Genomic DNA, 25,170 nt, shown 5'->3' on the forward strand with positions numbered 1-25,170 from the left:
GTGAGCCGTGATCTCGCCACTGCACTCCAGCCTGGTTGACAGAGTGAGACTCCACCACAGAGAAAGAAGAGAAGAGAGAAAGGAAAGGAAGAAAGAAAAAGAAAGAGAAAGAAAGAGAGAAAAGAAAGAAAGAAAAGAATGAACGAACGAACGAAAGAAAGAAAAAAAGAAAAAGAATGAATGAACATCACTTTTGGTTATACAGACACACCACTAAAAACATAAAAATAATTTTAATTTTTTTTAAAAAAAGGAAATACATCATTTTACATACAGGTTTTCTTCTAGAGGCTTTTCTTTTTTTTCTTTTCTTTTTTTTTTTTTTTGAGACAGAGTCTTGCTCTTGTCACCCAGGCTGGAGCGCAGTGGTGCGATCTTGGCTCACTGCAACCTCCGCCTTCCGGTTTCAAGAGATTCTTTTACCTCAGCCTCCCAAGTAGCTGGGATTACAGGCATGTGCCACTGCGTCTGGCTTTTTTTTTTGAGACAGAATCTCACCGTGCTGCCCAGGCTGGAGTACAGAGGTACAGTCTTGGCTCACTGCAGCCTCCATCTCCCAGGTTCAAGCAATTCTCCCGCCTCAGCCTCCAAGTAGCTGTGATTACAGGCCTGCACCGCCACGCCCGGCTAATTTTTGTATTTTTTAGTAGAGACAGGGTTTCTCCATGTCGGCCAGGCTGGTCTCAAACTCCTGACCTCCTCAGGTGATCCGCCCACCTCGGCCTCCCAAAGTGCTCAGATTACAGGCGTGAGTCACAGCACCTGGCTCTTCTAGAGGTTTTGTAATCATTTTAGTAACATGTTCTGGTCTCTGCTACGTGTGGGGTTGGCTTTTGGCCATGGTGTGAGGCAGGGGTCCACCTCCACCACATGACACTTGGTAGTGTTTAGTTACGTGACCGCCCCCCTGCCATGAGGTCTTCCCATGTTCATCAGCAGCTCCTGGGGTACTCATGGGGCATCCCAGGTCACCCACATCCTGTCAGGGGAGAGCAGGTGACAGTCCCCAGGCACGTCACTGTTCCCACAGGGAGAGCACCACAGAAGAGGTGGGAAGAGGTGGGGCTTGGCACTGGGATGACCATTCAGTACCACCCGTGCCTGGCAGTGTCACCTGCTCCCCTGGAGAACCCACCTGCACTCCCAAGAGGCCCAGCATGGTAGGGGGGCACTCACTTACCCCTTTAACCCCCTGGGGGCATGTCCAGGTGGAGGCTGCTGGGCCCCAGGGACACATTTACAACTCGGTGGCCACCTCCTAAGGCGCCCAACCCTGTCCGGGCTGGGATCAGGCCCCAGACCAGTAAAGGGAAGTGACCGAGGGATCAGCGTGCTCTCCAACCCCAGGCTGGATTTGCGGGAGCCCCAGGCTGGATTCACGGGAGCCCCAGGCTGGACTCGTGGGAGCAGCTCTGGGGAAGAAAGGCCCCGCCATCTTCTCTCAAAGCCCCTCAGGGAGGCTGGCATAGCCAACCAGACAGCGGGGCAACACCAACAAAGGGACGGTGAGGGACAGGACAGCCGTCGGGCCCTGGTGTGGTGGAATCAGGGGTCCTGCTCACCAGGGGTGACCTTACAGGACAAAGCAGAGGGTGAGTCAGAGCTGTGGTCAGCTGGGGCCACTCTGCCCCATGGAGCAGAGACACAGGGGCCCTGTGGCTGCACGGCGAGGTCCCTGCCAGGGCAGGCCAGCTCAGGCTGGACGCAGGGCAGAGCAGAGAGAGGAGGCCCGTGGCCTGGTCTCACCACTAACGACCTGGAGCCCAGACCCTGTGGCCTCACAGGGCACCTCTGCACCCCTGCAGGCCCGCCCGGCCACTGCGCCTCGAAGCCTAGCCACGGCCCAGCCTCCACCAAACTGACCCTGCCCCACCCCTGCCCCTAAGACAGCCCCACAAATGGTTTCTAAGCCGTCTCTGCCCGGGGGCCGGCTCAGTCCACAGTCTGCATGGTGCAGCACAGGAATCCCTGAGCTTTGCCACGGACTGGGGAGAGGATGGGGCTGAAAAAATGAGAAACAACTTAAATGCCCACTGAGATCAATGGAAACCAAACCAGGGCCCTCCCGCACAGGGGAATAGGACGCAGCCAGGAACAGGGACAAGACGGGCCTGGCGCAGTGGCTCACGCCTGTCATCCCAGAACTTTGGGAGGCCAAGGCAGGCCGATTACTTGAGGCCAGGAGTTCGAGACCAGCCTGGCCAACATGGTGAAACCCCGTCTCTATTAAAGATACAAAAATTGGCCGGGCGCGGTGGCTCAAGCCTGTAATCCCAGCACTTTGGGAGGCCGAGACGGGCGGATCACAAGGTCAGGAGATCAAGACCGTCCTGGCTAACACGGTGAAACCCCGTCTCTACTAAAAAATACAAAAAACTAGCCGGGAGAGGTGGTAGGCGCCTGTAGTCCCAGCTACTCGGGAGGCTGAGGCAGGAGAATGGCGTAAACTTGGGCGGCGGAGCTTGCAGTGAGCTGAGATCCGGCCACTGCACTCCAGCTTGGGCGACAGAGCAAGACTCTGTCTCAAAAAAAAAAAAAAAAAAAAAAATACAAAAATTAGCCGGGTGTGGTGGTGGATGCCTGTAATCCCAGCTGCTTAGGAGGCTGAGGCAGGACAATCACTTGAACCCAGGAGGCGGAGGCTGAGGTGAGCCGAGATAACGCCACTGCACTCCAGCCTGGGTGACAGAGTGAGACTCCATTTCAAAAAAAAACAAAAAGAAAGAAAAGGGAAGAGGCTCTGACACACACCACACGTAGATACACCTTGAGAATATCATGCCCACTGAGAGAAGCCAGACACAACAGGCCGCACAGTGTGTGACTCCATTTCTATGAAATGTTCAGGACACGCCGATCCAGAGACAGGAAAGAGATGAGTGGGTACCAGTAGATGGGGGAGGGGATGGAGAGTGACCGCTGGTGGAGACAGGGTGCCTTTGTGTAATAATAGAAATGTTCTAACATTTGATAGTGGTGATGGCTGCACAACTGTGTGAATGTACTAAAACCCACTAAATTATATCTTTTTTTTTTTTTTTTGAAACAAGGTCTTGCTCTGTCACCCAGGCTGGAGTGCAGTGGCCTGATCTCAGCTCACCAGAGCCTCCACTGCCTGAGTTCAAGCGATTCTCATGCCCCAGCCTCCCAGGTAGCTAGGACTACAGGCATGCACCACGACGCCCGGCTAATTTTTTTGTATTTTTAGTAGAGATGGGGTTTCACCATTTTGCCCAGGCTGGTCTCAAACTCCTGACCTCAAGAGATCTGCCCACCTCAGCCTCCCAAAGTGCTAGGATTGCAGGCGTGAGCCACTGTGCCCAGCCTAAACTGTATACTTTAAAAAGATGAATTTTATAGTACGTGAATGGTATCTCCATAAAAATATATATTTTTTAAAATGGCAGGATCATCTCTAAGAGAGGCTGTCCTAGAAAACTCAGAACCTGGCCAGCACACTGAAGCCAATGGTTGGGCACCTGTGAGGTGGCTCTCCCTGGTGACAGGAATGGCTTCTACACTTGCCAACTAGACTCTGAGCTCCTCGAGGACAGGGCTGCCTGCTGCCTCGTGTACCCATGATCACACTGGTTCGGGGGATGCCTCTAGAGACACCCCAGAGCCTGGGTACCCGGCTGCCTGCAGCGTGCCAGGCGGACTTCACCCTGACCCCATCCCCTCTCGGGTCTCCCAGGCCACACCCCCAAATCCCCCTCGCTACTTCCTCTGCTCCCAAGCTCACAGTCATCTGTGACAGTTCCCACAGTGGACAAGGCTCTGCGCAAACAGCAGTTCCTCTGGGAAGCCTCCCTGCCCTGCCCTGTGCTTCCCCGGGCTTGGTTTTTTGGGGTTTTTTTTGAGATATGGTCTTGCTCTATTGCCCAGGCTGGAGAGCAGTGGTGTAATCATGGCTCACTGTAGGCTCAAACTCCTGGGCTCAAGCGATCCTCCCGCCTCAGCCTCCCGAGGAGCTGGGACTACAGACACAGCCACCACATCTGGCAAATTTTTTCTAATTTTTGCAGAGATGGGGTCTCGTCACGTTGCCCTTGCTGGTCTTGGACTCCTGGCCTCCACCAATCCTCCCACCTTGGCCTCCCACAGTGCTGGGTTACAGCCATCCGGCCTCCAGGCTTGGTTTCTATCCCTCTTGGCAGTTCTTTTCCATCTCCTTCCACCAAGAGGCCCTGTGGGCAGGAGACGCTGGTCATCTGGCCACCCTGTGCCCCTGACCAGGCACGCATGCATTTGACAACTGTCAGGCGGAATTGGACAATGCAAACCCACTCAGAGGGACCCAGGGTGTGGCACCACCACAGCCATGCCGCCCCAGCTCCCAGTGATCACACACCAGCCTGGGCTTGACCACACCCGCTCACTGCAGCCCATCCCTCTTCCCTCCCTGGGCCAGCGACAGGCTCAGAAGTGCACAGGAGTTGTTTCGATTAACGCAGCTGCCCTTTGGGCTCTGGCTGAGAAGAAGGCTCTGCTCTGCCTTTGGGGTACACAGGACACCCGTGGTTGGAGGGGCCAAGAAAATTCTGTGGCTTCCACCAACTCCAGCCCAGACAGACAGTAACATGAGATGCCTTATGTTCTTTTATTTTTTTGGGTTTTTTTGTTTGTTTGTTTGTTTTGAGACAGAGTCTCACTACATTGTGCAGGCTGGAGTGCAGTGGTGCGACCTTGGCTCACTGCAACTTCTGCCTTCCAGGTTCAAGTGATTCTCCTCCCTCAGCCTTCCGAGTAGCTGAGATAACAGGCACGCACCACCATGCTCGGCTATTTTTTGTATTTTTAGTAGAGATGGGGTTTCACCACGTTGACCAGGCTGGTCTCGAACTCCTGACTTCAGGTGATCCACCCTCCTGGGCCTCCCAAAGTGCTGGGATGACAGGCGTGAGCCACTGCGCCCGGCCAAGATGCCTTATGTTCTAGGGGTGTCAGGAGAGCGACTTCCTCCACCTCGTCCCCACCCTTCCTGAGGGAAGCAGTTGGAATAGAGCAGTGAATAGGAGTTGAAATTCCAGGGGCTTGACCCAAGTGCATGCTAGAGACGGCAATCCTCTCTCTCCTGAGCAAGATAATCAGCTCCATGCAGCCCGACAGCAAGACAGGAGGCCCGCTCTGCCTCCAGCCAACACTGTCTGACAGATGGGATTTTAGGAGAGTATGGAGATGCTGCAGGAAGGGGACGACGGCAACATGACGCGACTGTCCCGGTCCAGGAGCCTGGCTCGGGTCCTGCTCACATCCCAGGGAGCCCAGGGTGGCGCCCCTCACTCGGGACACCCAGCCAGCATGTCAAGTGCTGTTCCCAGGGGCGCCCGGGCTGGCCAGCTTCCAGGCTGCTGCCCAGACACGCTGCAGTCTGGAGTCCGGGCTGAGGACACAGCCCATTTCCAACCCGCCGTGATCGAGGGGTCCGCGGCACCCGCGGGTAGTTTCAGGCCGGCTCTGTGGTCAAAAGGGACCCCTGGGACCCATCACACAAAGAGCGATTCTGAATCCACGGCCGGCTGATCTTACACAAATCATCCGTCTCCACGTTCCCTCCCTGGAGACTAGGGCAGCCACCGAAACAAAAACAGGCCCACTGCCACCGCTGGCAGCCCACAAGGTGCCATCACTGGGGTCCAGCTATGAATGCTGAAGGGAGGTCTGTGCCGGGGGCAATCCTGCCACTGTGCCCTCAGCCGACGTTTTCACAGCGGGTCGCCCGGGCTTGTCTGAAAAATGCAACAGTGGTCGCGCCTACCAGCAAACAGGGCCAGGTCTGCGTGAGTGACTGTCACTGTGCACCTGAGAGCCCTCGGGGTCTCGGGGTGCAGCAGCCATTGGCAGTCGGCCTCGGGATTCTCAGCCTTTGTCCACCGAACACACACGATCCCAGTCCAGAGCCACAGAGCAACTTCGCGCTCGGCCACTGCCAAGGAGGCACAGCCCGCCAGCGTGGCAGAGATGGCTGGACACAAACTTGTCATCCATCCCCTCGTGTTCGCTGAGATCGCTGAGGTGGATAAAGAAAGAAAAGAAAGGGGGAAGGGAGGCAGAGCCAGAGAAGCAGGGAGAGACAGAGGGCAAGCAAAAAAAAAAAAGGAAAAGAAAAAAAGGCCACTTTTGAAAGCCAAGAAATTCTGAGCAAGCCTCTCCAGATTGTTTATTTCAATCAAGGAAAGAAAGCATGACCGTAAATTAACGGTACGGTTTCTTGACAAGTCAGAACGTTCCTGGGACAGGCCCAAATCTAAGATGCCAGAGACCTACTTGGCTCAGAAAACGCCTGTCAGCCGGGAGAAGAGTGAGACAAAGGAAGTGTGGCCGGGCACAGTCCCCTACTCGGCCACTGACCGCACGATGGCCACCGACGGGCACCTATCCACTCACTCTACAAAGCTGAGCTCTGCACCGGCTCAGCCACCTCGCTCATGAGTCTCCCTGTGCTCAGGGCTGGAAGAAACCACCATCTGCGACTCCCCGCCCCTCCCATCGGGGGCGCTAGCATTGGTAATGAGGAGAGTTCGGATGCTTACAAAACAAAAGCCTTGTGAAATTGTGCAATGCCGTCTTCCTTTTAAACAAAACCTCAGTTCCTGCCAGGTCACACTGAACTCCTTGGGCCGAGTACACGACTCGACGTGCTTCTGACACTTGGTGAGTTGTAACAGAAAGGCGGCCGTGTGAACCCCACAGCAAGAGAGTCCGGCGTCTCAAACAGTGAAGTGTTCCCCCAACCTACACGGTTTGTAGCTGCTTTTTTCCTCCTTTATGGTGAGGCTGTCTGGGTGGATGTCAGCATCACATTTTCTTACATTCCTGCAGTTTTAAGGATCCTTGAAATTACCCATGACACTCCCCCCCCCCTTTTTCTTTTTTGAGACTGAATTTCCCTCTTGTTGCTCAGGCTGGAGTGCAGTGACACGATCTCAGCTCACCACAACCTCCGCCTCCCGGGTTCAAGCAATTCTCCTGCCTCAGCCTCCCGAGCAACTGGGATTACAGGCATGTACCACCACGCCAGCTAATTTTGTATTTTTAGTAGAGACAGGGTTTCTCCATGTTAGTCAGGGTAGTCTCGAACCCCTGACCGCACATGATCCACCCACCTCAGCCTCCCAAAGTGCTGGGATTACAGGCGTGAGCCACCACACCCGGCCATGACCCATATTTTTTTTAAGTCTATGACTCTAAATGCTTTTAAGTTGGGAAGATACAAATTCACACTCAGGCTGGGCACGGTGGGTCACACCTGTAATCCAAGCACTCTGGGAGGCCAAGACGGGCAGACGCCCTGAGGTCAGAAGCTGGAGACCAGACTGGCCAACATGGCGCAATGCCATCTCTACTAAAAATACAAACATTAGCCAGGCATGGTGGCAGGCACCTGTAATCCCCAGCTGAGGCAGGAGAATCGCTTGAACCCGGGAGGTGGAGGTTGCGGTGAGCCAAGATCAGCCCACTGCACTCCAGTCTGGGCCACAGACCAAAACTCTGTCTCAAAAAAAAAAAAAAAAAAAAAATTCATTCAACAAGGAATGTCTACTGAACACCCAACATGTCCCAGGAGCTGCCCTACATCTTAGGGGGTCGCAAGGCTGACGTTTCCATAGCTTTCCACAGTGTGACACTCACACCCTAGCCAGGTATTTGCAAACTGCACCCCACAGGTTCAGTCCTGCCTGCCGCCTGTTTCTGTACAGCCTGCAGTCTAAGAATGGTTTTGACATCTTTTAGTGGTTGCAAAAAAAAAAAAAAAAAAAAAAAAAAAAAAGCAAAAGAAGAAAAACGTCTTATAATGTAAAAATTGCATGGAATTCACATGTTTGTGTCCATAAATAAAGTTTTATTGAAACACAGGCACACTTGCCCATGGGAGCTTTCTTGCTACAACAGCAAAGCAGAGCGGTCTGGACAGAGATGACCTCTGGCTTACAAAGCCGAAAATATTTACTGTCTGGCCCTTCCAGAAAAAGCCCCTGCCCTAGTAGATGAGACAAACAGATACACAAACAGATTAATACCCAGCTCTGATCATGTGACATGCAAAGAAGGAGAAGCAGGGAAGGGAGGCGACTGGAGTGACAAGGAGCGCGCTGGGTGGAAAGAGCCCCAGGCAGTGGGCACCGCAAGTGCACAGGTCCTGGGGAAGGGAAGGGCGGGCAGGGAAGGTGGCTGTGCCAGGAAAGGAGCAGGCGCAGGAGGGAGAGCGGGAGGAAAGGAAGGACAAGGCCACAGATGACAGAGCAAAGGGGCCACGTGAAAGGGCCTGGAATTTTTCCCAAGGGCAACAGGAAGCCACCGGAAGGTTCTGAGCAGGGGAAGATCTTTTGTTTGTTTTGGTTTTTACTCGTTTGAGTACCTTTTTTTTTTTTTTTTTTTTTTTTTTTTTGAGACAGAGTCTCACTCTGTCTCCCAGACTGGAGTGCAGTGGTGTGATCTCAGCTCACCGCAGCCTCTGCCTCCCAGGTTCCAGAGATTCTCGTGCCCCCACATCCCAAGTAGCTGGGACTACAGGCGCCCACCACCACGCCCAGCTGATTTTTGTATTTTTGTAGAGATGGGATTTCACCATGTTGGCCAGGCTGGTCTCAAACTCCAGACCTCAGGTGATCATCCCACCTTGGCCTCCCAAAGTGTTGGGATAACAGGTGTGAGCCACCGCACCTGGCCATTTATTTTATTTTATTTATTTTATTTTATTTATTTTTTTGAGACGGAGTCTTGCCCTGTCACCCAGGCTGGAGTGTAGTGGAGGATCTTGGCATAATTCTCCTGTCTCAGCCTCCCAAGTAGCTGGGACTACAGGTGTGTACCGCCATGCCCAGTTAATTTTTTTTATTTTTGTAGAGACGAGGTTTCACCATGTTGGCCAGGCTGGTCTCGAACTCCTGACCTCACGTGATCTGCCTGCCTCAGCCTCCCAAAGTGCTGGGATTATAGGCGTGAGCCACTGCACCCAGCCAGTTATTTTGTTTTTAATATACTTTGTTTTAGGGAGCAGTTTTAGGTTCATAGCAGAACTAAGCAGGAGGTAGAGACTTCCCACGTTCCCCGCCCCCACAGGGAAGGCCATTTTCCGAGCTCCTCGAGGGAGCAGCAGGGAATGGACGGACCCAGATCTAATCAAGCCCAGCATCCAAGAACAGGCCAAGTCACGCGGGGAGTGAGCTTGAAAATCAATTCGTCCGAAAACCAAAAAACATCAATTAGTCAATCCACTCCCGCCTCAATATTTGGGAAGATACACATTTCCTTTTTTTCAATATAGTGGTTAAGCTCATTTGAACACGGTTAGTAAAAGTATGTGCAACTTGGCCAAGCATAGTTGCTCACACCTGTAGTCCCAGCACTTTGGGAGGCTGAGGCAGGCGGATCACTGGAGGTCAGGAGTTTGAGACCAGCCTGGCCAACATGGTGAAATCCTGTGTCTACTAAAAATACAAAAGTTAGCTGGGTGTGGTGGCAGGTGCCTGTAATCCCAGCTACTGGGGAGGCTGAGGCTGAAGAATCACTTGAACCCGAGAGGCAGCACTTGTAGTGAGCTGAGATTGAGCCACTGCACTCCAGCCTGGGTGACAGAGCGAGATTCTGTCTCAAAATAAATACATACATACATACACACATACATGCATGCATACATACATGCATACATACATAAAAGTATGTGCAACTAGCACATTAACGTCCCACAACTTTGGGGACATTACTGTTCAGGAAGAGGCCAAGATCAAAGAGGTGCGTCATTCTAAAATGGATTTAAAGAAAACGGTCCGGCAAATCGACAGGTCAGGGCTATGGTGACTGGAAGGGTATGGAAATGCCACCTCTGGGGGCAGCCAAGCAAGCCTGGGCAAGGACCTGCCAGAGCTCAGAGGCCAGAAAGCAGCCCAGGAAGACCCGGAGCTCAGAGGCCAGATGCACGGAGTGCAGGGGACCCTGTGGGGGACTCCTCTCCTCTCAGGTGGAAGCTGCCACCCTGGAAGGGCAGAAAGACAGTCGCGGAGAACCTGAACAACCAGGTGAGGAGTGTGGCCGGGACACAGTTTGCAAATAGGAGTCACTCACTGCTAAAGGGGAGTGGGGAGGACAGAAAGGGAGCTGAGGCCCATCACAGTCACAGCACACCATGAGCTGCTGCAGGGCTGAAGGCCAAGTCCAAGGTTCTCACTGGGGGGGTGACAGTGCTTTCCAGGGGACATTTTTGGTTGCTACAGCTTAGGGGACACTGCTACTAGCACCTGGTGGGTGGCGGTCATGGATATTGCCCACATTCATCCTACAGTGCCCAGGACAGCCCCGCCATGGAATGTCCCAGCTCAGAACGTGGACAGGGCAGAGGTGGGGAGACCCCAATGGGGCAGCAGGATCCTGCCATGTAATAAACCGGCTCTGAACTCAGAGCTCCTGGCACCCTGCAAGCTTCAGTGTCTTTTACCCGCTTTGATCCTCACAACCACCTGGGAGGAAGGTGTTCCCATTACACCCGTTTTACAGATGAAGAAAGCGAGGACCAGAGAGGGGAAGTGACCGCCTCAGAGCAGGGATCTGAATCCAGGTCTCTCCAACTCTGAAGCCTGTGTGGGGCATGGAACCGAGGGCAGAGACCCAGAGATGTCGCCAAGACCACCAGATGAGAACGGAGCTCAGGCTGGGCCCCTGCTCTCCTGTCCGGCATCCTAAGCCAGGAGCAGAGGCTCCTGGGGCAGGAAGGGGGAGGGCTGTGGCGTCTGAAGGCCCCACCAAGCTGCCTCATGGCAGGTCCCTGGAGCTGAGCCAGGAGCCCAGCGTGAAGCTGTGGATGAGGACGGCCGATCTGTCATGGTGGTGACCAGCACAGGCTTGAGGAGCCCCCCACCAGCCCCCACCCCATTCATCTGCTCTCCGTCCCCTCCCGCCCAGTGGGCTCGGAAAGGTTTAGTGCCCCCGACCTGCTTTGTTACTCAGCAAGTGACTGGCTCAAGGTCACCCAGCTCTGAACCCCCAATTCCGCTCCCCGATCCAGGGAACAAAGCCACCTATGAATGCACCTCAGGCCCTCAACAGCCTTGCCTCGTCCTGCCTGCTCCCTGAGCTGGGCCCGAGGGCAGCGGACTGCACACCACCATTCCAGCTGTGACCAGGCCCTGGGCAGCCAGCTCACCCTTTCCCCCACGACACTCTAAACCCACAGGAGCCAGGGACTCCTCCCAACCTGTCCCGGCATGGCACTCGGCACTCAAAACCCAGCAGCCCAGACCAGGTGAACGCATGACCGCAAGGCCTGTCCCCACAGGTGTCAGATGGAACCGAGGACAGATGGCTTCCCTGGAGCTGAGGCTCCTCCCCAGCTCATCGGGGAGTGGGCGGGGCATAGGACAAACAGGGGCAGGAAACCAGCAGAGGAGACAGAGCAATTAGGAATTAAAGCACAGGCAGAGTGGTCAGGCGGGAGAGAAGGACACAGAGGGCGACCCCTGACCGCCCCCAGAGGGCTCCTGCAGGACGGACAGGGACTGAAGACACGGCAGGAGGCTGAGGAAGGGTCTCTTCCACAAGACAGAAAAGTACAACAAAGGCCAGGCGGGGTGCTGTGCGGTGGCTGATCAGTTATACCTTTAAGCGCCAGTAGTTAACATCTTGTTAGCAGCTCCCTCCCCAAAGAAGAAAAGGTTAGAAAATGCGAACAAACCGATTGTTACCAGGACATATATATTTCAAGTCTCAGCAACTAAACACACACGTGCACACGCAGGCACCCGCAGCTCCTGACACAGTACACGCTTCCACCAGAACAGCCTGCACACAAACACCCATCTGTGCGGCAGAATCTCCGTCACCCTCTTTTCCTCCCCAGCGGTGACCTCCTCTAGGCCAGGACGGTCTGACCCGTCCTGGTGTCGCCGGCTCAAGGAGGGGGAGCGCCCGGACCTGCCAGGTGTCCAATCAGACACACGGAGACGAGGCTGGCAAGTCCCAGAAATCCTCGGCTCAGACAGAAGTTGACTCTACCACGGCTTTACACTCCGACCTTCAGGGTTTCAAAACATAAACTGCAAAGAGGAGAGAGGCTGCCCACTGCGTCAGCAGGGGCTGCAGGAGAAGGCTGACCCCGTGTGTTGACAAACCCTCCTGGTGGCTCATAAGGAAGCTATTATTGGGGAATTAGGGGAGTCATTAGCTCTCGAACGGCAGTGATAAAAGCCCATAGGAGTCGTCTAATGAGCCTGCTTTAGGACTGGTGCTGTTTTTAGGAGCATTCTCCAGCCCGGGGAGATTCTGATAAATGGCCATTGAGGCAGAGGGGTGGGGCAGGGCACCGATCCCTTGAATGCAGCCCAGTATCCAGAGATCCCAAGACAGTGCAGGCACCCGGTGGGACCCAAAGCAACTTGCTGAATACATGCCCCAGCCAGAAACACATGGAAAAAGACGCTCTTCACATATGACAGGATCACCGGGCTCCACGGAGCTGAACCACCTTCTCACTAGTTTCACAACTCGGGGAACACTTCCCCACAAGGTGCTGCTGAATTATTAAAACACAAGCATCCTCCCCCAAGCAAACAGATGGGATGCACCCAAAAGCAGTCCATGCCTCCACTGCCCCCAGGGGCGGAAAACATGCCTCTAAAAAACTTCCACCGTGCCCAGGTGGACAGAGACCCCGTCCTGCCTGATTGTCATGGCCACCACTGAGCGCAGACCTGGGCCCTGGCAGACCCCAGGTCAAGCAGATTTCAGAGCGAGTCCGTCCCCAGCTCCCACGGGGATGTCCACGGGGGACACAGAAAAGGGGTCTCAGCGGAAGCAACTCCTCAATTCATTTCTCTAGAGCAGGGGCTTCGTTCGAGATGGCGATCAGGCTGGAAGGGGGAGGGACGGGGAGACTCGTGGAGGCTGCCGTTGCATAGCAAGACGTTTTTTTTCTAAAATCCAGATTGCATATGCTTATGGGGGGGGGGTGGGGGTTCGGGTACGTACGGGGGGCAAGTTTGGAAGCCACCAAGGCACAGCAGGTTGACCGGGGGTGGGGGCAGCGCAGGAGCAATGATAGGCATTTAGGGGGCATCCCTGGGTGTCCAGCTGGAGGGCTTCCCCTTAGCCCCTCTGGCGCCCAAAGGGCCAGAAACGCAGGCGGGGGTTACCCAGGTACTGGGGTCTTTTTTCTTTTTCTTGCTTTCTTTAAATAATAATAATAATAATAATACGCTGAGGGTTGTGCTGGGTGATAAAAGGGCCCGGCCGGGGCCACCCACGCTGTCATCTTTTGTGCGGGGCGCCAGGACCGTCTGCGCCTAGCCCCCGCGCGCCCCCGGCCCAGGAAGGGGCCCCCGCTCCCGCCCCTGGGCGCGCCCCGCCATTGTCCGGCCCCGCCGCCCCCACCCGAAAACCAGCAGGCGCCCTCGGGCCGGGCGGTTAACGCCCCCAACCGCCCCGCCGGCCCGGACAAAGCGCGAGGCCCGGCCCGAGCAGGCCGCGCCCGAGGCCTGGGCCTCGAGTCCCGGGCGCGCCCGCAGCCCCGAGCCGCGACGCGGGGGCGGCCATGGCGGCGGGGTCCGCGCTCGGACACGGCCCGGCGGCCTCCCCGTGGGCTCACCTGAGGCGGCGTGCGCGGCCCAGTCCGGGAGCAGCGGCGCGCGCTCCCCCGCCCTCGGCGTCGCACCCCCAGGCCCCGCTCGGGCCGGGCCCTGCTCGGTTGCTGGCGACCGAGCCCTCCGCGAGCGCTCGCGGGGGGGGCTTATAAGGCCGCGCGCCAGCTCCGCCCCGACTGCCATTGGCTGCCTGACCCACGCCCGAGTGCCCATTGGCCCGCGCTGACAGCTCCGCCCCTCCCCTCCGCCGGGCCCATCAACACCGCACGGCCCGCCCACCGCGCTTCGCTATTGGGCGGGGACAAACGCCGGCCTCGCCTCTTCATTGGCAGCCCGGCAGGGACACGCCGGCGCCCACCCACGTGCCCGCTGACCGGCTCCGTTCTCATTGGAGGGGGCGCACGCCAGCCAAGGCGGCCGCGACCAACCGGACGGCAGCTGGGCCTCGGATTGACAAGGGAGCCTCAGGGCCCGCCCGACGACCGCACAGAGAGGAGCTAGTATTGGCTTGCGGGGCCAGCCCGAGGCACGGACAGGCTGGGGCGGGTGCCAATCACTGCCCGCACGCTCCGGGCCCCGCCCCGGTTATCAGGCGGCGGCTGAGTACGTGAGACCTAGCACAGCATCAGCACCGGCCGGGAACGTGCAGGCTGCAGGTTCGAAGCCCGTGGCCGGAATGTGGGCGTAGCGTTCCCCCATTTGCAAAGTTCCAAGCTAGAAGACGTAGCGATCCGTTTTGCAAAGGAGGAGAACCGAAAACAGGAGAAACATAGAGTAAAGCAGCAAGAGCCTCCACCCCGCCCCCGCAGGTCTACTTCCATCACAATCAACAAACCTTTGCAAAGGGGCAAGGCCTTCCGAATAAAGTTAGGGTCCCTCTCCCCAAGTTCCCTAAAATGGCAGAGAATGAGCTTTGGTCCTTTCTGACCTGGGTTCAAAGCTCAGCCAGGCCCCATGCCTCACTGTGGTTGGCCTCCAACAAAGTAACCTCGCTGAGTCTGTTTCCAACTGTGCAATGGATATGATGCTAGTAGCCACACCCCGTCTACCAGCCTTTGAGAATGTTGCAAGGATTAAGTGGGATGAGGCACGGAGAAAGATTTGACCCTGTGACTTCACAAAATGAGCATTGTGTACTGGGCCACGCAGAGGCGTTGGCATGCCCCCATTTGGACGGGCAGGAGTGTAAATTGGACAATTTGACATTTTCTAACAACATTCTAAGTGCATCCACCCTATAACCCAGCCAGCAGTTCTTCCTGGAGGTGATGTACCCAAAGAAAAGGTCTGGAGCTTACACAATTCAAGAATGCCGACAGCAGGGCTGTCTGCAACTGTTTCCAATGTTTTGCCCTGAATATCCATCAGCGGGGGATTAGAGAAGTAACTTAATAGCAATCAGTACTCTGGAATACTTACTATGTAGCAATTGAAAAGGAGGCCAGGCCCCGTGCTGTGACTCAGGCGTGGTGGCTCACACCTGTAATCCCAGCACTTTGGGAGACAGAGTCAGGTGGATCACCTGAGGTCAGGAGTTCGAGACCAGCCTGGCGAAAAGGGCAAAACCCTGTCTCTACTGAAAAATACAAAATTAGCCAGGCATGGTGGCGCACGCCTGTAATCCCAGCTACTCCAGAGGCTGAGGCAGAGGTTGCAGTGAGCTGAGATCACTGCACTTCAGCCTGGGCAACAGTGTGAGACTCGTCTCAAAAAAAAAAAGAAAAGAAAAGAAAAGGAGGCCGATCTGCATGCAATCATGAAATATCTTCCAACCGCTGAGCTAGGGGCAGTAGTCCAGAATCCTGTACTCAGTAAAATGTATATGGCAACACACACAGAAACTGGCATGAGGTTTTTAAGAGCACACAAGCCTGTCAATGCACAGAAAAAGGTACTCCTAACCTGAAGAAACTAACTTAATCCTTGGGGAGAGAAGGAAAGTTGCATGCTGGTAAAAAGAGAAGTCAAAGGAGAATTTAAGCAGCTCTGGGTATTTTAAATTCCTATGGGACCATATTCATATATTCCACATGGAGTTAAGATTTAATTTTAGTTCATGCCTGGAATCGCAGCACTTTGGAAGGCTGAGGCGGGCAGATCACTTGAGCCCAGGAGTTCGAGAACAGGCTAGGCAATATAGCAAGACCCCGTGTCTACAAAAAAAAAAAATGCAAAAAGTCTCTGGGCGTGGTGACACATGCCTATAATCCCAGCTATTCGGGGGCTGAGGTGAAAGGATCACCTGAGCCCAAGGAGGTGGAGGCTGCAGTGAGCCGTTGATTACACCACTGCACTCCAGCCTGGGTGACAGAGTCAAACTCCATCTCAAAATAAAAAGTAAAAATAAAATTAAAAGACAGGCTGGGTGTAGTGGCTCACACCTGTAATCCCAGCCCTTTGGGAGGCCAAGGTGGGAGGATCACTTGATCCCAGAAGTTTCAGGCCAGTCTGGGCAACATAGCGAGACCTCTTCTCTACTAAAAATTTAAAAAATGAGTCGATGGTGGGGGCACATGCCTGTGGTCCCAGCTACTTCGGGGGCCGAGGAGGATCACTTGAGCCCGGAAGGTCGAGGCTGCAGTGAGCCATGATCACACCACTGCACTCCTGGGTGACAGAATGAGGCCCTGTCTCAAAAAAAAAAAAAAAAAGTGCAATCATGCAGGGAAGGAGTCCCCACCCCACATACATAGGGCTTTTTGTTCTACTTCCAAGTATATTCTGTAAGACAGTGGGGGTGTTTGGATTTCACAGACAATACAAATGTTTTTAACCAAGTCACCCAAATGGGTTCTCCACTTTATTTTGCGTAGACCAAGTTTTAATGCCATCTATTATGAGAAACACTTAACACTAACAATCATAGAATCTAGGTGGTGGGTCTCCTTGAGGGTTCACCATCCGATTCTTTCCAAGTTTTGGAAACCTTGCATATTAAAATGTTAAAAACACACTAGAATTGCTGTCAGGTAAGAAGTCTTCATCCTCCGAAAAGGAAGGAAATGCTCTTTAGAATATTTTAATGGACAGATTCATTTAGAGAACACTCACCTAATTGCTCTGGTTTTCTTCCATTCTTTGCAGTCAGATGCAAATCTCACAAAGGACGGGGGCAGGGAATGCTCGGGGACCTCCCCCTAAACAAGACCAGGAGGCTTCACTTGGCTTTCAGACATCAAGGAATCCCCAATTAGCAGGCCCAGTGCTCAATTTCCGACTGGTCTCCATCAATCTTTCTAGACAGGCAAGGTGTGGAGCGCAGAAATGTTCAATGCTTTAGTAGATTTCCCTTCCTCCTATGGGTTACTCTGTTGCATTAACAAATTGAAATGGGAGGCCGGATGCAGTGGCTGTAATCCTAGCACTTTGGGAGGCTGAGGCAGGAGGATCACTTGAGCCCGGGAGTTCAAGACCAGCCTGGCCAACATGGCAAAACCCCGTCTCTACAAAAAGTACAAAAATTGGCCAGGTGTGGTGGTGCATGCCGGTAGTCCCAAATACTCGAGAGAGAGGGGGAAGCCCAAGAATCGCTTGAATCCAGGAGGAGGAACCTGCAGTGAGCTGAGATTGTACCACTGCACTCCAGCCTGGGCCACGGAGACTGCCTTAAAAAAAAAAAAAAAGAGATGGAGCTCATGACTGTAATCTCAGCACTTTTAGGAGGCAGAGGTGGGAGGATCCCTTAAGCCCAAAAGGTTGAGGCTGCAGTGACCTATGATCATGCCACTGTACTCCAGCCTGGGCGACAAAGTGAGACTTTGTCTCTTAAAAATAGAAAACAATACAGGCCAGGTGCAGTGGCTCACGCCTGTAATCCCAGCACTTTGGAAGGCCAAGGAGGGCAGATCACTTGAGGTCAGGAGTTCGAGACCAGCCCGGCCAACATGGCAAAACCCTGTCTCTACCAAAAATACAAAAAATTAGCCAGGCACGGTGGTGCTCACCTGTAATCCCAACTACTCAGGAGCCTGAGGCAGAAGAATCGCTTGAACCCAGGAGGTGGAGATTGCAGTGAGCCAAGATTGTGCCACTGCACTCCAGCCTGGGCAACAGAGCAAGACTACATCTTAAAACAAGTCAAAGGGGGATTATAGAAAGGTGGCCCATCTATACAGTGGAATATTACTCAGCCATGAAAAGGAATAAAGCTCTGACACAGGCTACAATATGGATAAACCTTGAAAATTCCATGCTTAGTGACAGAGGCCAGACACAAAAGAATACTGTAGAATTCTATTTATATGAAGTGTCCAGGGCAGGCAAATCCATAAGGACAGAGAGGATTCGTGGCTGGCAGGGGCTGGGGGAGGGACACAGGGCGTGACTGCAAAAGGGTGCGAGGTTTCTTTTTGTGTGGATGGAAAAGTTCTGTAATTAGATGGTGGTGATGGCTGCGTAACTGTATCGACTACACTAAAACCACTAAGCTGGCCGGGCACAGTGGCTCACACTTGTAATCCCAACACTTTGGGAGGCTGAGGCAGGTGGATCACCTGAGGTCAGGAGTTCGAGACCAGCCTGACCAACCTGGTGAAATCCCATCTCTACTAAAAATATGAAAATTAGCTGGGCATGGTGGTGCACACCTACAATCCCAGCTACTTGGGAGGCTGAGGCAGAAGAATCGCTTGAACCTGGGAGGGGGAGGTTGCAGTACAAAGAGATCTTGCCACGGCACTCCAGCCTGGGTGACAGAGCGAGACTGTCTCAAAAACACCACAGTAGGCCAGATGTGGTGGCTCACGCCTGTAACCCCAGCACTTTAGGAGGCCGAGGCGGGCGGATTACGAGGTCAGGAGATAGAGACCATCCTGGCTAACACAGTGAAACCCCATGTCTACTAAAGAATACAAAAAATTAGCCGGGCATAGTGGTGAGCACCTATAGTCCCAGCTACTCGGGAGGCTGAGGCAGGAGAACGGCGTGAACCCAGGAAGCGGAGGTTGCAGTGAGCCAAGATTGTGCCACTGTACTCCAGGCTGGGCGACAGAGCAAGACTCCATCTCAAAAAAAAAAAAAAAAAAAAAAAACCACACGCAGTAAAATGAAACCACTGAACTGTACACTTTAAAAGGGTGACCTTTATATTACCTGAACTATTATCTTAATAGAGCTGTTCAAGATTTTTAAGGTAGGCATGGTAGCTCACACCTGTAATCCCAGTACTTTGGGAGACCCAGACAGGAAGATGGCTTGAGGCCAGGAGTTCCAGACCAGCCTGGGCAACATAGTGAGACTTCTCTCTACTAAAAAAAAAATATATATATATATACACATATATAAAAAATATATATATATAAAAAATATATATATTTTATATATATCAAAATATATATATTATATATATATGTATATAAAAGTAGCCAGGCATGGTGGTTTGCACCTGTAGTAGTCCCAGTTACTCAGGAGGCTGAGGCAGGATGATTGCTTGAGCATGGGAGTTTGAGGCTGCAGTGAGCTATGAGGACAACACCACTGTACTCCAGCCTGGGTAGCAAAGTGAGATCTTGAATCAAAAAGACTTTTTTTTTGAGATAGAGTCTCGCCCTGTCGCCCAAGCTGGAGTGCAGTGGCACAATCTCGGCTCACTGCAACCTCCACCTCCTGGGTTCATGCCATTCTCCTGCCTCAGCCTCCTAAGTAGCTGAGATTACAGGTGCATACCACCACGCCCAACTCATTTTTTATTTTTAGTAGAGATGGGGTTTCACCATGTTGGCCAGGCTGGTCTCAAACTCCTGACCTCAGGTGATCCACCCACCTTGGCCTCCCAAAGTGCTGCAATTACAGGTGTGAGCCACCACGCCCAGCCAAAAAAAATTTTTTTTTTTTGAGACGGAGTCTGGCTCTGTCGCCCAGGCTGGAGTGCAGTGGCGCGATCTCGGCTCACCGCAAGCTCTGCCTCCCAGGTTCACGCCATTCTCCTGCCTCGGCCTCCTGAGTAGCTGGGACTACAGGTGCCCGTCACCACACTCAGCTAATTTTTTGTATTTTTGGTAGAGACGGGATTTCATCGTGTGAACCACGATGGTCTCGATCTCCTGACCTCGTGATCCGCCCGTCTCGACCTCCCAAAGTGCTGGGATTATAGGCGTGAGCCACCGCGCCCGGCCAAAAGAAAGTTTTTAAAGTGAACCAGGAAAGAAATATGATGCGCAACGTTACAGTCGGTGGCAAAACAGTTCCACAAATACTTCTCTGGTTTTGCTCATTTTTTAAACATGACATTGTTCTTTCAAGTGAGAGAAAAATCAAAGAGAAGGCAGCAATCTCAACAATGAACCCACTTGAGTGTTTTCTAGGAAGGGCCCACTGGGGACATTTATGGAGTTTCCTTCAAGTACTGGGAATCTTTCCTATTTTCATGTTCACACTTATTTCTGGTAGAATCCACATACCATACAATTCACCCATTTAAAGTGTACAATTCTGTGGATTTTCGTATATCCACAGACATGTGCAACCATCAGTTTGAGAACATTTTTACCACTCATAAAGAAACCCCAGACTGCACGTGGTGACTCATGTCTGTAATCCCAGCACTTTGGGAGGCTGAGATGGGAGGATCGCCTAATCACGGGAGTTGGAGACCAGCCTGGGCAACATAATGAGACCCCCATCTCTACAAAAAAAAAAAAAAAAAATTAAATTTGCCAATCATGGTGCTGCATGCCTGTGGCACCAGCTACTCGGGAGGCTGAGATGGGAGGATCACTTGAGCCCAGGAGTTGGAGGCTGCGGTGAGCTGTGATCACACCACTGGACTCCAGCCTGGACAACAGGGCAAGACTGTCTCAAAAACAAAATAAATCTGCCCATATGGTTACTTAACCATCAATAAAAGGCACCAGTAATAGGTTGGTGTGAATTAATTAATCTGCAAGATGCAGCCCCTTTACCATTCGAGATTTTTTTTTTTTTTTTTTTTAACGTTTTTAAAGACAGCATCTCATTCTGTTGCCCAGGCTGGAGTACAGTGGTGCAGTCACAGTTCACTGCAGCCTCTAGCTCCGGGACTCAAGCAATCAGCCTCCTGCCTCAACCTCCTGAGTAGCGGGGACTACAGAAACACCACCACACCTGGCTAATATTTTTATTTATTTGTAGAGTTGGGGTCTACAGGCTGGTCTCAAACTCCTACACACTCAAGTGATCCTCCCGAGAGAAAGGACCAGCAAGCTTTGCTGGCCAGGCAGTGAGTATTTTTCAGCTTTGTGGTCCAGTTGGTTTCTGCTGCACCTACTCAGTTCTGCTGATAGTAGCGCAAACGCCACTATATACATAAAGAAATGGGTGTGGTGGTGTCAATAAAACTTTATTTACAAAGACAGGCAGTGTCCCTGACTTGGGCCCCATTGGCTGTGGTTTGCTGACCCCTGCACTCAAGGCTGCTAAGTTAACAGCCCAGCACCTCCTAGGCTGTTAGAACCTCAGTCCATCACCATCATCTCCTGGGTCTCAGTTTTCTCAACTGTAAAGTGGGGTTGAAGCCACCTGCCTCACGTTTCTCCTGGGATTTTTGTAAAATAATGCACAAAAGTACACAGAAAGCTCCAAAGGCAGTTTGCAAATAGGAAGACACAATCAAGTCTATCTGTGAAAAACATTTATTCTGAGAATCTAAAATCTGGACAAAGAATATTGGACTTTAGAAAAAGCCTACACAAAATTGTCTCATTCTTCCCTAATACATTAATAATCTAACAATAAGGAGGTGAAAAAAAAAATCCTTTAAAAATAACATTGTTCCAGTTTGTCTGCAGGTATGTGATTTAAAATATCCCTGTTCTATTGAGGTATAGGCTGCAAACTTTGGTAAAATTAGAAAAATTAACAAAACCTTTCAAAAAAAAAATACAAAAACAAAAACAACCAAACTCTAACATTATATCTTTCTTGGTACATATACAGTAACTACAAAAAAAATTCATTTAGAAAATGTGTTCATAGAAAAAAAAACAAACAAAAAAAAAACAACAAAAAAATCCTCTTGTAAGTTCTCACTTGCCGAGTTAAAAAATTGAATTTCAATGATCTGTAAGGCTCAAACTGTTCCCAAGCACCCATCCGGTGTCAGGAAGAACTGGATGACCGTAGTTTCTAGAATCTGGTTGGCATTTTCAATAATTCAGTGCTAACAACAAAGACGATGTCGTCTTTAGAAAGAAGGAACGAACCAAAGGCACTTGGGCGTGACTTCGTGTGCTGGCATCCGTCCATGGCCGCCTTCATCGGACAGCGTCAGCCACACATCTGGCCCACGTGGAGCAGAGTCCCCTTTAGGCCATTTCTGCATGGCCCCAACTCCCTGCTCTTGTGGGCACAGGACTTTTCACGCAGATCTCAGACGCTAAGCAGTCTGGCGGGGGATGGCTTTGAGACAAAGGTTTCAACTGGGCCCGAGATGTTTCCTCTTTTCCTTGCGACAACTTCAACAGACAGCTGAGCCACGCCACGCCACGGGCTGCCACGGGCCACCACGGGGAACCATCTCGCTGGACTTTAGATGACAAAAAGCTGTCAGGAAGATGCTTGCTCTGACCTTGGGGGGGCCAGAACCCGAGAGAAGGACTGATCCCTTCGCCTTCTTCAAGAGTTGGTGGCATCAACTTCTGAGAACTTGATACCAGAAACATCAACAGCCTCCACGCCACGTAGTTTCTGATTCCATCTTTAAAAAATCTTACACTGTTTTGTCGAGAAATTGTAGGCTTTTATGTTTTCAAAAAACTAAACACAATACTGAGAAGTCCAACTTTTAGCCAGAATACATAAATTCCTGAAAATGTATAGATTTGAAAAATAAAAAAAAAAAAAAAAAAGGAAGACAAACCTTTTTAGGGAACAGAGGAAACACTACCTGTTTAAGTTAAGCCCGCTAAGAACAAAATCAGGGCCGATGAACGAACCCTCCGACACATTTTCAGCAAAATGCCTGTTGAGAAGTGCTTGGAGATCACCGGCCGTTGCCGTAGCCGGGGAAGAGCTGGTTGAGGACGGTCTGCAGAGGCTGGTTCACCTGCATGGTGTAGCTCCGGCCCAGGTCGTAGCGGCAGGCGGGGCAGCTGAATACCTGTGCCCGGAACGATCTGTCCAGGCAGTCCTGTAAGACACAGTGGGGGCGTGAGAAGCGCCATCCACGCCATCAGGTTTGCTCCTGGCCACCTCTCCCAGCGCTGCAAGGACAGTCTCACCAGGTCCAGAGAACTCCTCCTGACCTTCAGTCTCACTTTCCACCTGTCGCCCATCACCAGCCTGGCCTCCTTGGGGGCCCTCTAAGATTCCAAGCTCACCCAGCCTCCAGGCTTTTGTCCCTGCAGGTCATGCCACTTAACAGCTCGGCCCCCTGGCTCTCATCACTCACAGCTCAGCTCAAGTCACCTCCCCATGGGGACTTCCCTGACACCTCCCTAGAGTATCAGAGGCAGTCCCATCACGTTGCCCCATCTGCCTTCACGATGTCACCTCTCCTTCCACCTGTGGAGCCATCTTATTTATTAATGTGCTTATCTTATCTACAACAGGGCAGATGCTCCCTGAGCTTTGAGGCTGTGTTCTCTCTCAACACCAAGCAGAGGGTATACAGTAGATGCTTAATAAACACACACATCAGGCCGAGCATCGTGGCTCATGCCTGTAATCCCAGCACTCTGGAAGGCCGAGGGGGGCAGATCACTTGAGGTCAGGAGTTCAAGACCAGCCTGGCCAACATGGTGAAACCCCAGCTCTACTAAAAATACAAAATTTAGCCAGGCGCATGACTGTAATTCCAGCTACTTGGGAGGCTGAGGCAAGAGAATGACTTGAACCCGGGAGGCGGAGGTTGCAGTGAGCTGAGATCACGCCATTGCACTCCAGCCTGGGTGACAGGGCAAGACTTCGTCTCAAAGAAAAAACAAAAACAAAAAAATTAGCCAGGCGCGGCTATTCCGGAGGCTGAGGTGGGAGGATCACCTGAGCCCAGGGAGGCTGAGGCTGCAGTGAGCTGTGATCACGCCACTGCACTCCAGCCTGGGCGACAGAGCAAGACCTTGTCTCGAAAAAAATAAAAAATAAACATACACGTCAATGAGAAGAAAGGGGAAAAGGAGGAAGGAACCAAGTCCGGCAGATTCAGACTCCTAAATTCAAGCTCAACCAAGTCGTGCCTGGGGAAGAAAGCCAGGAGGAGACAGAGGTGAGAGGCCCGGAGCCTCCACTTCCCAAGCAGACAAACAGGGAAGATGCCACCGGGCTGGATGCATGCCAGGGAGGAGTGAGACACCACACACAGGTGCGCAGATGCCTACATGGGGGACACATGTCTGCAGCATGTCGTCACAGAGCTGGGCGAGGGCAGTGGCAACACAAGGGTAGAGGCCCAGTGACCACAGCACAGTCACCTGCTCCAGGCAGCCTGTGGCCTTTTTTTTTTTTTTTTTTTAAGATGGAGTCTCACTCTGATGCCCAGGCTGGAGTACAATGGCACGATCTCGGCTCACCGCAACCTCCACCTCCCAGGTTCAAGCGATTCTCCCACCTCAGCCTCCCGAGTAGTGCCTATCACCAAGAGTGGCTAATTTTGTTTTATTTTTAGTAGAGATGGGGTTTCACCATGTTGGTCAGGCTGGTCTCGAACTCTTGACCTCGGAGATCGAGACCATCCTGGCTAACACGGTGAAACCCCGTCTCTACTAAAAAATACAAAAAAACTAGCCGGGCGTGGTGGCGGGTGCCTGTAGTCCCAGCTACTCGGGAGGCTGAGGCAGGAGAATGGCGTGAACCCGGGAGGCGGAGCTTGCAGTGAGCTGAGATCGTGCCACTGCACTCCAGCCTGGGCAACAGAGCCAGACTCCGTCTCAAAAAAAAAAAACAAAAAAACAAAACAAAAAAACTCCTGACCTCCCACCTCAGCCTCCCCAAGTGCTGGGATTACAGGCATGAGCCACCGTGGCCAGCCTCAAGTTTTTCATTTAAAAAAATCAAGGTGGAAGGTCACAGCCTGTTTCCCAGAACCCCTCCAATGCTGAGCTTCCCGAGTTGAAACAGAGCAGCGAGGACAGACTGTGGGGACACAGTGACACTGGTTAGCCCCTTCCTTGACATTCTCAGCGCTTCTGCGCCTTCACACCAATGCACAGGAAAGGTGGTTTCCCAGTGTCCCCACAGTCCTTCCTACTGTCACAGGGCTCCCAGGCCTCCCTCTTCCAAGAGCCCCCCACAGCCAGCCCTCTGCCTGTGCCCACCTCCTGAGCACTTCCTTCCTGCCAGGGGCTAAGCCAGGACCTTCACGACAACCTGGCGGCCAGGACGGCGTTACCAGGTCCCTTCTCACTGTGGCCAGCTGAGGCTGGGAGGGATTAGTGCCTGCACGCCTGAGAGGTGAGAGATGGCTCAGACCCGGACCACCAGCCCCAAAGACACCACGACTTCTCACCGCTTCTGCCACCTCACTCAGGGCACGCAGGGCGGCCCACACGGCTGAAAGGACTTAGTCCACAGGGCGAGGCAGGTGGGGCCAAGGAGGCAGAGGTGCCATGGGCGTGACTGGGAATACCCTGTCTCCTGACCTTCCCTGATCTGCCTCCTGGCAGGAAAGCAAACACAGGGTCCGAGACCC

At 52.7% G+C, this 25,170-nt stretch overlaps 2 protein-coding genes across 2 annotated transcripts in view; both read right to left on the reverse strand.

Annotated features, from left to right (window-relative positions):
- KDM4B (lysine demethylase 4B) overlaps positions 1–13,703 on the reverse strand; it is a 181,533-nt gene extending 167,830 nt beyond the window's left edge. The window contains 1 exon segment of the mRNA XM_031659066.1: positions 13,577–13,703. The gene's annotated coding sequence lies outside the window, so the exon portion shown is untranslated.
- A 7,457-nt stretch (positions 13,704–21,160) lies between these two features.
- The window catches only part of UHRF1 (ubiquitin like with PHD and ring finger domains 1), a 53,993-nt gene continuing 49,983 nt past the window's right edge, over positions 21,161–25,170 (reverse strand). Inside the window, exon 16 of the mRNA XM_031659067.1 lies at positions 21,161–22,674. Coding sequence (XP_031514927.1) covers positions 22,528–22,674 — 147 coding nt within the window. The 3' untranslated portion in view covers positions 21,161–22,527. The remainder of the gene's footprint in view (positions 22,675–25,170) is intronic.

The sequence above is a fragment of the Papio anubis genome, chromosome 20, assembly GCF_008728515.1.
Source record: "Papio anubis isolate 15944 chromosome 20, Panubis1.0, whole genome shotgun sequence".
NCBI classification, from domain to species: domain Eukaryota; kingdom Metazoa; phylum Chordata; class Mammalia; order Primates; family Cercopithecidae; genus Papio; species Papio anubis.